This window comes from Lipotes vexillifer, unplaced genomic scaffold (genome assembly GCF_000442215.2).
Source record: "Lipotes vexillifer unplaced genomic scaffold, Lipotes_vexillifer_v1.1 scaffold213, whole genome shotgun sequence".
NCBI lineage: Eukaryota > Metazoa > Chordata > Mammalia > Artiodactyla > Lipotidae > Lipotes > Lipotes vexillifer.
Window position 1 is genome coordinate 1,996,747 of NW_006780610.1, and position 13,697 is coordinate 2,010,443.

Consider the following 13,697-nt stretch of genomic DNA (forward strand, 5'->3'; position numbering starts at 1 on the left):
AGCTCAGCCCCTGTACTTGGAGGGAAGTCAGAGCGGGCATGTGTGGACAGATGCAGGAGGCCAAGCATCAGCTGAGGCAGAGGGTGACATGGAGGCTTTGGGAATGAAGGAAGGGATGGAATTGTTATCTCTGACCAGGACTGAGTGTTAACTAGGGAGCTCTATCTAGTACGGCTGCCGAGGGCCTCCTGTGGAGCTTCGGTCATAAATTTCAGTACAGTTCTGTGTTTTTTCTAGTTGCTGGGGGACCAAGCACTGAAATTTTTTACTGGATGAGTCTGACAGAGCAAGGCGGGTAGTGGGGCTGAGGGAAGACAAGGGCTTACACTGGCCGACCACAGAATGTAAGCTAGGCCGACAGGGAGTGCGGACATGGTGGGGGAACGGGCAGTACATGAATGGAAACAAGCTCACTCTGCTTAGCCAGGCCGAACGCCTCTCCTCTGTTCACTGGGTGGGTCCCCTCCAGACCCCCAACCTGTCAGCCAGAACCACAGCCCATCACTCCCCCCACACAGTTATCCTGCCCCAGCCCAGCCCACTGATCACCAGCCACTGATTGGGTCCCACCTGTTCCCGTGTGTTTGAGAATAAAGTTTTCATCGTCAAACTTCTTCCCGTAGATGGACTTGCCCCCAGTGCCATTGTGGTTGGTGAAATCGCCGCCCTGGCACATGAACTGGGGGATGATGCGGTGGAAGCTGCTGCCCTTGAAGCCAAAGCCCTTCTCATGGGTGCACAGGCAGCGGAAATTCTCTGGCGCCGAGAAAGGAAAAGGTACCCAGGTTAAAAAACAAACCAATGAAACCTCTAACTAGGCTCTGAAAAACTGTTGTATTTGTTTAATGTTCATATTTTCATTTCGAAATATGACATGCTCATTATAAACCTTTGAGATACTGACATCTTGAAGGACTAGAGGGGATTCTAGTTAAAGAAGGAGTGAACACATGCATTCTAGCTCTGTTCCACACTAAACTGGCAGTAAAGCAATTTTTTAAAAGAAAAACCAAACAGGATCTTAGAAAAAAAACACAGGGGCAACTCTTTGTGACTCTGGATTTGGCAATGGTTTCTTAATTGCGATACCGAAAGTGTAGGTAACAAAAGAAAAAATAGGCAAATTAGACTTCATCAAAATGAAAACTTCTGTGCATCAAAGGACACTCTCAACAAAGTAAAAAGGCAACTCAGGGAATGGGAGAAAATATTTGCAAATCATTATCTCTTAAGCATTTAACATCCAGAATATATAATGAACTCCTACAACTCAACAACAAAAAGACAAACAACCCAGTAAATAAACAGTCAAAAGACTTGAATAGACATTCCTCCAAAGAAGATGCACAAATGGCTCCTTCCCCTAAGCACATGAAAAGATGCTCCACATCATTAGTCATTAAGGAAATGCAAATCAAAATCACAATGAGATCCTACTTCACATCTACTAGGATGGCTATAATAAACAGAAAAGTTTTGGTGAGGATGTGGAGAAATTAGAACCCTAATACGTTGCTGGTGGGAATGTAAAATGGTGCAGCCGCTGTAGAAAATAGTTTGGCAGTTCCTCAAAAAGTCAAACTAGAATTACCATATGACACAGCATTTCCACTCTTAGGTAGGCACCCAAAACAACTGAAAACAGGGATTTAAACACATATTTGGGGACTTCCCTGGTGGCGCAGTGGTTAAGAATCCGCCTGCCAATGCAGGGGACACGGATTCGAGCCTTGGTCTGGGAAGATCCCACATGCCGCGGAACAACTAAACCCGTGCACCACAACTACTGAGCCTGTGCTCTAGAGCCCATGAGCCACAACTACTGAGCCCACGTGCCACAACTACTGAGCCCACGTGCCACAACTACTGAAGCCCACAGCCTAGAGCCCATGCTCTGCAACAAGAGAAGCTACTGCAATGAGAAGCCCACGCACCGCAAGGAAGAACAGCCCCCGCTCGCTGCAACTAGAAAAAGCCTGCACCCAGCAACGAAGACCCAATGCAGCCAAAATAAATAAATAAATAAATTTATATTTAAAACACACACACACATATTTGTACACAAACGTTCACAGCAGCGTTATTCACAATAACCAGAAAGTGGAGACAACGCTCAAGTGTCCATCAACACATGAATGGATAAACAAAATGTGGACTATCCAGACAATGGAATATTATTCAGTCATAAAAATGAACAAAACATTGATACACAGATGACCCTTGAAAACACGATGCTAAGTGAAATAAGCCAGACACAAAAGGACAACTACTGTGTGATTCCATATATGAAATGTCTAGAATAGCAAATTCTGAGAGACAGAAAATAGAATAAATGTTCCAGGGCTGAGGGGAGAGGAGAATGGGGAGCTGTTGTTTAATGGGTACTGAGTTTCTGTTTGGAGTGGTGAAAAAGTTTTGAAAATAGATAGTGGTGATAGTTGTACAACACTGTGAATGCAATTAATGCCAGTAAATTGTACACTTAAAAAATGGATAAAATGACCAAAAAATATATATATAGGAGCAAGAGAAAAGACAACAGCAACAAAAATCTTTGAAACCTAGAAGACAAAGAGATGAGCCATAACTGATACAGCAGACCTAACAAGCCTGAAGCTTAAGCTGGTGAAGCCGAGAGCAATTCGATTTACGCTGCAGCAATGCCGAAAGCTCAGAGGCAAGAATGAAGACGGCTCTAAAAACAGTAAGTGTGGTTGAAAGCCTGTTTAAAAAAGTAGCTAGCCCCCAGATCCTCTCCCTTCCCTGGCCCTGGCTGCCGGCTGGAGGTCTACCCTCTGGTATGTTAAAGCAGAGGGTCTATGCTCTGGGATGCACTACACATAGCCGAGGGCTGAGGTACCATAATGACAAACGGAGATCAAGTGAAGTTTATATACTGTTCCCACCCCCCAACCATGATGGCAAAGAGCTGGAAACAGGACCACTAGCAAGAGACTAGAGTCTTCTCTGTGGACTCTGCTTTGTCCAAGAGACTACGACTCAGGAATACTGACCATCCAGGGTCCAAGAGAGAGAGAGAATCACCTTGCAGAGGAAGCCTCAGTCAGCAAGGCTGACCGATATCCAGGGAGTTTTCAAGCAGATTTTTAGGGCCCTAGTCTTAAAGGCATCTAATGTGAAAAGCAAAGACCAAAACAAGCAAACAGACCAATAAGAAACAAAGCAAAACAAAATTAAAAACTCAGAAAAAAGTAACTTGAAACATAAGCTGTACAGGAAAAAGAAGCTTTAGTAAACTCCCAAGATGAAATGGGAGTACATGCATGAAATAAGCACAGGATGCTATGAAAAAGGACATTTAGGAAGGTTCCAGAATGAGAGAAGAGAGAAATCAGAAGGGACAAATGCAAAGAAATAATCCAAGGAAATTTTCCCAAACCAAAAGATAGGACTGTCCTGATTGATGGGTGTGGTATGCGGAATAATGGCTCCCCAAAGATATCTATGTCCCAATATCTGGAACCTGAGACTATGTTATGCTGTACACAGTAAAAGGTACTTTGCAGATGTGATTAAGATTATGGACGTTGAGATGGGGAGAGTAGCCTAGATTATCCAGGTGGGCCTAATACAATCACAACCTTTCCTATCTGTAGTCAGAGAGAGAGTTAGAAGTGGATGGAAGAGGAGGCAGGAGAGAATCGAAACATGAGAGGGACTGGATCTACCACTGTTGGCTGCAATGATAGAAGAAGGGGACCACAAGCCTCTAGAAGCTGGGAACAGCCCTCAGCTGGCAGCCCACACAGAAATGGGTACCTCAGTCTACAGATACAGGAAAGTGAATTCTGCCAACAACCTCACTGTCTCTGGAAACAGATCCACCCCTAGAGCTTCCAGTAAGGAATGCAGCAACCCAGCCATCATCTTCATTTTAGCCTGCTGAGACCTGTGTTGGACTTCTGGCCTTCACAACAGTCAAGATAATAAATTTATGTTCTTGTAAGCTGCTAAGTCTGTGATAATTTGTTACAGCAGGAAGAGAAAACTAACATAATAGGGCCCACTGAATATCCAGCACGACGAATGGAAGGAGATCTACTCCAAAGGCACACTGTTTCAGAACACAGGACAAAGAGACACTCCAAGCCTCTGGACCAGTGTTATCTAACAGCTATTAAGCATTTGGATAGTGTAACTGAGGAATTGAATTTTAATTTTATTTAACTTGAATTAATTTAAACTTAAATAGTCACATGTGGCTAGTGGCTACCATACCGAACAGCTGAGCTCTAGGCAGAAAATTTTTTAAAAGTTTTGTATAAAGGACCAAGAATCAGAATACTAGACTTCTCTACAATTTTACAACCAAACCATCAAGTGGGAAAGTAGGTATTTTCACACATCAGTCTCAAAAAACTTACCCTCCAAGCTCTTTTCTCCAGAAGCTACAGAAGTATGTCTTCTACCGAAACAAGAGAATAGACCAAAAAAGACAACAGAGGTTCCAACATAAGCGAAAATAGGAGATCCCTTGACAATAGCTATGCAGTGGTGCCTGGAAAGCAACTGGTCCAGGCCAGAGGGGGTCAGAAGCCTCCAAGGAGGAACAGTGAAATTGACAGAATATCTGATGTATTTGAACATGATGAGCGATTTATAGAAGCAGGAGAATTTCAGAGAGACTCAGGAATATATGCACAGAAGACTAAGCAAATGTGAAAACAAGACAATTATGAATTCCAGGGAAAACAAAGTGCTATGTATGAAAGGAAGTTATCACAGTATGATGCTTACGTAGCGAGAATAACCTATGACCTAAACAAAATTATGGTAACAATGTAAGGAGGATGAAGGAGCAGGGAAGGTGATTTAAAAGGCTGATTCCTTATCTTCTGAAGTGGGAAGCCAACAGATGTCTAAAATGAAAAAAACCCAGAAAGTAGCAACATAAATCTGTTATCTACCAACATGGAGGTAAAAACCAAAAGAATCAGCTAAGAGGGGAAATTGGCTGCCTCTGAGAAGCAGCAAAGCGGGGGATGGGGCAGGATGGGAGGACAACATGGGGGCACTGCTGTTTCTCAAAACAAGCTTTGTGGAATTAACATTCTAAACTATATGTCTATATAATAAAATTTAGATTAAAAGAAGAATAAATAGAAGTCAATATTTAGCAAATGAAAAATACTCAAGAAACTGTTAGTTAAGAGTAGTTACTTCTGGAGCGTAGGACTAGATGTGGAGAAGAAAGAAAGACTTAGGTTTTCAATTCATTGCCTTCAATATTGTTGGAATATACTTAGGTGTGTATACTTTTTTTTTTAAACCATGAATACACATTTACTTGTATTAAATAAAAAACTATTATTCAAAAGTAGTAAACCAGGGACTTCCCTGGTGGCGCAGTAGTTAAGAATCCACCTGCCAATGCAGGGGACATGGTTTCGAGCCCTGGTCTGGGAAGATCCCACATGCTGCGGAGCAACTAAGCCCATGGCCACAACTACCGAGCCCACGTACCACAACTACTGAAGCCCGCGTGCCTAGAGCCCGTGCTCCGCAACAAGAGAAGCCACCACAATGAGAAGCCCAGGCACCGCAACGAAGAGTAGCCCCCGCTCGCCGCAACTAGAGAAAGCCCGCGTGCAGCAATGAAGACCCAATGCAGCCAAAAATAAATAAATAAAATTTATATTTAAAAAAAGTAGTAAACCAGCACCTCTAAAGCTTCAAAAATGCCTGCTCTGACTCATCTGTTAATAGATCCCAGGATCTGAGATGCCGCAAATCAACTCAGGTCAGAAACAACGTCAAGGACACGAGAACTAAGGCACTGAGAACCTTGGAAAGGCTCACTGCTCAGCTCCCAGCTTCCTAGCCATCCTGACCGGAGTCCTGCTCACCTGCTGTCATGGGAACGATGTCTGAACGCAGGAGCATCTGGATGCGGCCTGCTGGCTTGTTCCCGATCTTGATGTCCATGTACACCTGAGGGTTTGACCGGGCCTTTTTTACAGCGGGCTCTCCCTAGACACAGGAGAAATGGCCAGGTTAGAGAGAACACACTGACGCCCAACTAGGAGAGCAAGTGTTCTTCTGAAGACACCCCAGAACCCACTGCAGCGAGCGGGCTGAGCAAGGCACCGACAGGGAAGGCCTTGGGCCCTGATGGGGCTGCAGAAGGCGGAGGCCACAGCCACGGCCCCCAGCCGGACACCTAGTGACAGGAGACCTCAGCACTGTCTACCCGGAGCCGCACCCCCCAGGCATTTTATCTCATCTCACTCCCTCAGACACGTCAGCTCGCTTCGCCTTCACCCTCCCCTGCAGTCACAGAACATCGCTTTTCTGGCCCAAAACACACAACGCTCAACAACTTCAAGCCCCAGTTCAAGCCCACCCACCTTAGTCAGTTAAACGGACCCACTTCTGCAACACCACCCCCTTCCTCTATGCTTAGCCCTGCATATCCACAGGCTGGCTGCAGTGGAAGCAAGGAGGGCCTAAGTGCTCAGAATGGAGGTGGTTGGGACCTTGCTTTATACTCCAAGTAGCCAAGGCTGGGCAGAGGAGATATTTATTACAGCTGTCACATTTGCTCCAAAGAGAAAACTCAAGTGTTCTTGTTTGTGCTTCAGTTTAACAAACTCACTGAGGTATCACGCTGGGCACTGAGGATACTGTGACTATTATTTGCTGTTAACAACAGCAGTAGCATAGTTGTAACAGCAAATACTCACATAGCACTTGCCATGTACAGGGTACTATTCTGAACGTTTTAGGTAATCAGCTCATTTAATCTTTACAACCACCTATGAGATCAGTCCCATTTCATAGATGGGGAAACTGAGGTACAATGAAATTCAGTAACTTGCCCAAGGTCACAGAGGTCACAGAGGTGCTAAGTGGTGAGGCTGGAATTCACACCTAAGCCCTCCCACCCCCCAACCATGTCCATGCTCTTAGTCACATTACCCCACCTCACATTCCACATTTTTATTAACAAGGCCTTTATTAATACAAGGCCCCTATCCTCACAGAATTTACTGACTAGAAAGGGAAAGGCAATAAGCACTTGCATAGCCTTTACAAAAGCAAAGACATACAGGGAAATACAAAGACTGGTTTTACCAAGAGTGTAAAGCGGGGACTACAAGGTGAGAGGTGGGTGGGGTCAAGGCTGGGAGAGTCCCCCCACGACTTTATCTCACGGAACAGGTGATGGGCAACCACTGAAAAGTTCTCAGCAGGAGAGTCAGATTGATCCATGGTATGCTTTAAAAAGATCATTCTAGCTGCCTTTATAAAAGACGGCAGGAGAGCAAGACTGCAGCCAGAAGGCTAGTTAGGAAGCTATTGCAATTATCCAAATGAGATGAGAAGTTACATTGGGACGACGGAGTAATCAGGGGAGGATGGATTCAAGGAAGATTTAAGAGAAAAACTTGGCATAATATGATGTTCTGGCTCTATTTTAAAGAGGGGTCTAGAGTGACCTAGGGTCACTCCACTGACTGAGGGCCATTTATGTGCTCTGCTTTGCATCTGGATTTCTGGCTTAGGTCAATGTGGATGGATGGTGGCAAGGTGGTGAGTTTGAGAGCACAGGAAGAACGGGATTAGAGAAGGGAGGGCGAGACTTGCAGCAGGAACATCTGAAGCTCAGAACTAGAAACAGAGGCCAGGAAAGTCAACAGCACAGGAGAGGCTGTGCAAAATCAGAGTGACTGCCACTGTTCTGGCAGAGGGGGAGAGGGCTGCTGTGAGTCAAGAAATTCAGAACAATGTTTAGAAGAAGGGGAGAGACAGCCTGAGAGGCAATGGTTAGAGAGGTAGGCCGAGAATCAGGAGGAAGTGCCAAGGCGGGTTCTCTGGAAGGGAGAACCTCAAACCTGTGCCCAGGCTGCCGGGAAGGTACCCCCACCCAGCCCTGCCTCCCCTGCATCAGGACAGGAAGCTCCAGTGACGGGGGGGCGGGGGGGGGGCACTGATGAGAAGGGCTGCAGTGGTGCGCTCACCACCCCTCCCCACCTCAGGCTTCCTCCTAGTCGGCGGCAATCACAGAACAGAACCCGGGCAGAGCTGAGAAGCTCCTCACGCAGAGCACAAGGACAAGAGGCCTAAAGCTTCCCTTCAGTTCACTCATTAGCACCTCCACCAAAACACTAAAAGCTCATTTTTCATTCTCTCTGCTTTTGTATATATGTTTGCAAATTTCCATATGAACCTAAAAAACGAAGTCTCCTGTGGGAAGTGCCGGCCTTCAGTCTCACCTCCTGGGTTTCCACTTTGGGAGGCTCTGGCCCTTCTTCCTCTCTATTTTCCTCAAGAGTCTTCCCAGAAAACTTCTTCAACCAGTCGTCATCGGACCAAACTGAAAGGAAAGAGGCAGGCAAACGGGAACAAATTCAAGCTATCGGCCAGCTGCTGAGTAGCTGCTTTGGTCAGCAAAGCAGAACATACTCTGTGGCCCTCTCAGCCACAGGACTCCACTTTGGGAACTCCCACGGTAAGGAAAGTTCCCACCTTTCAGGGACTGCCAGCCCTGAAGCCCGGCTCTTAGCAGGACTAAGTGAAAAAGCTATGCCCCAGGGAAAGGTGCAGCCTTTGCCAGTCCCAGCCCTTGACAGAACCTGCCAGGAGTGTTCAGAAAATGGGGACAGGTAAGAGATCAGGCTGGGTTTCTCTCATAAAGCAAACAATTACCCTGCCTTGGCTGAGAAGCTCAAACTCTTTGTATTTCCCCACAAAGGTGGCGCATGTCCTTCACCAATGTAAACCATGCTCTACTCCTGTCCACCAGAGTAGCATTCAGCTCCCACTTCCAAGAAAATCGGGACAGAAAGGCAACCAAGGCCAAACTGGAGGATGTGATGGGCAATCTGTATTGCTCCCACTCACCTGGTCTGGAAGAGCCTTCCTTAATCCTCATGGGTTTTGCCAAATTGACACGAATTGTCCGTCCAAAGAGCTCAGATTCATTCTGAAAAGATTGAAAATCCAGCTGCTTAAACTGTTAGGTTAAAACAAAATCAGACAGCTTTCCATTTCCTTCTGAAAAATCCGACAAGCTCAGGACTTATTCTCCCTTAACCCCTGAGCCACTAGCACCCAAAAGCTATGCACCTACTGCAAAGCAGCCTGTAGGTTGCAGGGAATTTCCTCCCTGGAGCCATCACATACCTCCTTTCTTTCATTTCTTTCTTTTTTTTTTTTTAAGTTGAAGCATAGTTGATTTACAATGTTTCAGGAGTACAGCAAAGTGATTCAGTTATACTTTACATATATGTGTGTGTGTGTGTGTATATATACACATATATATATACACACACACACATATATATATACATGTATATATATATATTCTTTTTCAGACTCTTTTCCATTGTAGGTTATTATAAGATATTGAATATGGTCCCTTGTGTTATATAGTAGGTCCTTGTTGTACATCTATTTTATATATAGTAGCGTGTATCTGACCTTTCTTTCAATACCACCAACGACCTGTGCTTCCAAAGGTGACTCTGGGTTCAGAGCACTCTGAAATTACAAGGATAAATGCAGTTTCCAAGTACCCGAGTTCACCTTCAAAAGTCAAGATCAGCTTTAAGTGGTGAGAAATGATCTCTCTCTCTCTCTGAGAGCTGAGGAATATGTTTGGTGAATGGGAAACAGAGAACAGGAATAAAGGAAAACCTTATTATCCTAAGATAATTGGTACCAGGAAAGGTCACTTAATGTGAATTCACTTAAGGCAGTGAAGAAAATTTCATGGTAAAAAGTGAAGGGAAAAAAGATTGATTGGGAATTTACTGTGATGAAACTAAAAATAATGAAAATAAATTTCTTATAGTTAAAATTCAGGTTTGATTTATGTGCTAATTTATAGGACAAAGATGTAATGCATGCTGATTAATCTGTAGTATTTTTCCAACAAAATACTATCAAAATATCAGTATGATATTTTTGCATTTCTTATCTGATGTGAAAATCATAAGCATCTTGAAGAGGGAATACATACTTAAGAGCTACATCATTTTCCCCAAGGAGCTCTCCAGGCTATTCCAATCATTTGCATCGGCAGCATAACCTATCTTTATCCTTGTCAAATTTCTCTTCTCAATTGTTAACTGGTCTAATACTTCATGAAATCCTGCCTCTTTTGTAAAATATGCAATTTCATTGTGCAATCAATTTGCACTGTGTTTGCAATTTCCTATCCTAGACTCAGGCAGCCAGTGAGAGACTGGTCAACAAGGATGGTTAGCATTTACGTTATTATCAAATTGATCAAAAGCGATCAATTCACAGTGAAAATTTTCACATGATGATAATCTGTACTTCCCCATGCAACCTTGTAACTTTGGAGGTTCAGCAAACTCATGTATGAGTAAGTGCCCTCTGTACCACCAAAAAGCAACTTCTGTAAGAAGGAGGATTCCTAGCCATACCATGTTGTCGATAGCTGCTGCAGCATCCTGCCAAGGAAAGACAAGGGACAAGTTTAGGCTTTGCAATATATGTGGAACCTAGAAAATGGTACAGATGAACCGGTTTGCAGGGCAGAAATTGAGACACAGAAGTAGAGAAAAAATGTATGGACACCAAGGGGGGAAAGCGGCGGTGGGTGGTGGGGGTCATGAAGGATTGCTGGAGACCCAAGAATAGTCCCCCAGCAGCACCCACCTCACTAGGTGACAGAGAAAGCAGATACCACTGAAACACATATATAGAGAACAAATGTATGGACACCAAGGGGGGAAAGTGGGGGGTGGGGTGGAGGTGGTGGTGGTGGGATGAATTGGGAGACTGGGATGGACATGTATACACTGATGTGTATAAAATGGATGACTAATAAGAACCTGCTGTATAGAAAATAATAATAATTTATTAACAAAAAAAGTTTAGGCTTGCAGTCAAATGCTTCTTGTGGTGTCTAAACATACTCAGTAGCCAAAAAAAAAAAAAAAAAAAAACCAACCTAACAGGAAAAGGTCTATTTATACTCCTTGCCCAGCTTGTATGTGTCTAACAAAGTGCACTTCCTGGGTGACTTTGGCTATTGGCTATTTAGTGGAAGACAAAGAAATAATCACCAGTGCCACAAGAGCTCTGCAGAGCAAGAGGCACAGGACCTGTCTGTGATGTTAACCACAGCCTACAGTTTGATTAAGTGAGGGAAACTTTCCTTCAAATAGCACTTCTTATCTCTCTGGAAGCAACAGCACAAGCCCCAAAACCCAACCAAATGGAGAACAGCTCCCTTTGTAATCAGTAACAATAATAACACAAGCCAAAGACTTAACATAGGTAACAGAATTTTCTCACCTCTGCCAACTCAAATTCAACAAAAGCAAATCCTCGGTGCTTTTCTGAAAAAAGGCAAACAAAGCCAAGCAATTATCATGTGGAGCAATGGGAAGAAGTAGGTGGTCACAAGGAAAGTGAAGTCAGTTATCCATTCATTCTTATCCATTCATTCTAACTGAAAAGTTTGTCTTTGCTCAAATGCAACTTATCCATTCATTCGAAATTCTACACAATCACTATTTGGGAAGAAGGAATCTTACTCTTTGATTCTTTCTAGTTTAAATAACATTTCAAGCAATATTAAACTGTTTTGTAGTGAACATAGCTGAATAATCAACTATAGTTTTAATATCTAAAAGCAGCATTCAATTCTTTCACCAAAGCCAAATTAAAACCTTAACCTTTGCGTGCAGGAGCTAGAAAAATGAAGTCATTTAACCTATCAATTATTCATTCCAAGCATACATTTTGAACATCAACTGTGCATAAAGCATGAATCCTAAAACCTGGGTAAGGATGCTGTCGTTATCCTCAGCAAAACGCTAATCTAAGTAGAAAGGCCAAGTGCACAACAGCACTAGTTTAATTAACCAATTAACCTTAGAGAGTCAATATAACCTTATCATTTTTATAACATATAAAGATCCCAGGGAGGTTAAAACTATATGCAAGGTTGATGACAGAGCTGAAACATACAACTCGACTCGGGACTCAGTAGAGCATAGGTGGCTAAAAACTCAAAACACGTCTTAGGACTTAATGAAGCTCACGTTCTTTTGTCTTAGCCCAGAAAGAATACAGTGAAAAGCAAAGTGACAGGCAAGAAGTGATTTATTAGTATAGGACGCTTGTGAGAGATACAAGGGGGCAGGAAAGAGAGTGCCCCACAGAGAACTCAGTGGGCTACGTACAGTTTTATAATTAAAGGAAAAGTGGGGAGGGGGAGAAGACCACCTTCTTCCTCATTCTTCGAGTCTTCCATAATTAACTCCTCCTACAGGTTGGACAAGGGAGTTTTTGACCCTATCTGGTCCAACCTGGACTGTCATGGCGCTATGGAAATGAGCAAAAAGGCAGTAATATACACTAAAATATGGTAAATCACCTCAGGTTTCAGCATACTGTCACCTTTCCCCTATGTTTTTGTTTTCAGTGTGTGTAGAGAAGCATGTCCTAGGGATCATTAACTTACTGACCTCAACCAGCAGGATGCAGGCATCACTGACTTGATGTATAGTTTTGTTGTTAAGCAAGCCTGCTTGGTTTCATGCGTTAAGCAAGCCTGCTTGGTTTGTTGCTAAGCAAGCCTGCTTTCTTGAGTGATCATTAACTTACAGGAGTCTCCCAAAGTTCCCTCTCTATCTATCATCCCCTAGTGGGATTTCTAAACTAGCTGTGTACTCTATCCCTATCAGAGCTGGGCCTAAAACTCCAATCTTAAAAATGACAACAAAGGTTAAAATAGAAAACTGAACTACAAATGTGATACTAATTGATGGAAAGCTTACCCCCAGGTACACAGAGGCTAAGGCCCCACTGTTGAAGCTGGGCTTTCCTGCTACCCTGTTTAATAGCACAGCCACCAAGAAGGGAGCAGGTGCAGTAGAGTGCCTGGCAGGTAGTTCAAAACAACAGATCTCCATGTAGCTCAAAACCTATCTTCCTACTGGCTAACTGAAAAGTTTGTCTTTGCTCAAATGCAACAGATGGGACTCTCTGCAAAGCATGTTACAGCTCACAACCACAAGCCTCAGAACAGTCCTTCTGCACCAAGATCACTGTCATGCTGCCCAATGCATATTTAGAATGCACTGTGATATGACTTAAAACAATTTTTTTAAGCTCTTTTCCTTGCAGGAGGATTCTGAGCAGGCGAGACACTAAAAAGACTTACCTGTTTCATAATCCAGAGGAATCTGGATATCTGTGATGTCTCCAAAAGGGATAAAAGCAGCATGAAGAACTTTGTCATCCACCTCCTCTGCAAGTCCACCTGCAAAGAAGCCAAGGGCCTTCTGAGACACTGTCCTCTATTCTCTCAAGACCCCGCCCATCTTGAGAAGTCCCTGCTGTAAAGTTAAGCATGCTACCACCAAGGGGAGGGGTCTTTCCATCCAGTCCTTTGGGTTCATAAACATCCCTCTCATACGCTCCCTCACACCTACTTATGATGCACACCCCTCTCTTCACCCTTCTTTCAGACCCTCATCTAGCCCCAGGATTACTGCAGTAGCTTCATAACTGACTTTCTTCTCCTCCACAAAGCCAACTAGAAAGACCCCGGGAATGTGCAGATTTTAACCCATCACTTCCCTGGTTAAACCACTTCAAAGGTTTCCCACTGCCCTAAGGATAAAGTATAAACGTAGCAGTATACGCAAGCCTCTTCATAAGCCCCTGCCCACCTCTTCAGCCTCTTTCCC

The 13,697-nt window shown here is 43.8% G+C and overlaps 1 protein-coding gene across 3 annotated transcripts in view; it reads right to left on the bottom strand.

Annotated features, from left to right (window-relative positions):
* PPIE (peptidylprolyl isomerase E) overlaps positions 1–13,697 on the bottom strand; it is a 24,753-nt gene that overhangs the window by 10,374 nt on the left and 682 nt on the right. For 2 of the 3 annotated variants that reach the window (XM_007453766.1, XM_007453765.1), the window contains exons 2-8: positions 13,169–13,267; positions 11,293–11,336; positions 10,416–10,442; positions 8,866–8,947; positions 8,238–8,338; positions 5,868–5,991; positions 571–756 (exon numbers count right to left, since the gene is read on the bottom strand). In XM_007453766.1, the coding sequence (XP_007453828.1) occupies positions 571–756; positions 5,868–5,991; positions 8,238–8,338; positions 8,866–8,947; positions 10,416–10,442; positions 11,293–11,336; positions 13,169–13,267 (663 nt within the window). The remainder of the gene's footprint in view (positions 1–570; positions 757–5,867; positions 5,992–8,237; positions 8,339–8,865; positions 8,948–10,415; positions 10,443–11,292; positions 11,337–13,168; positions 13,268–13,697) is intronic. The other variant, XM_007453767.1, reaches the window with a different exon arrangement.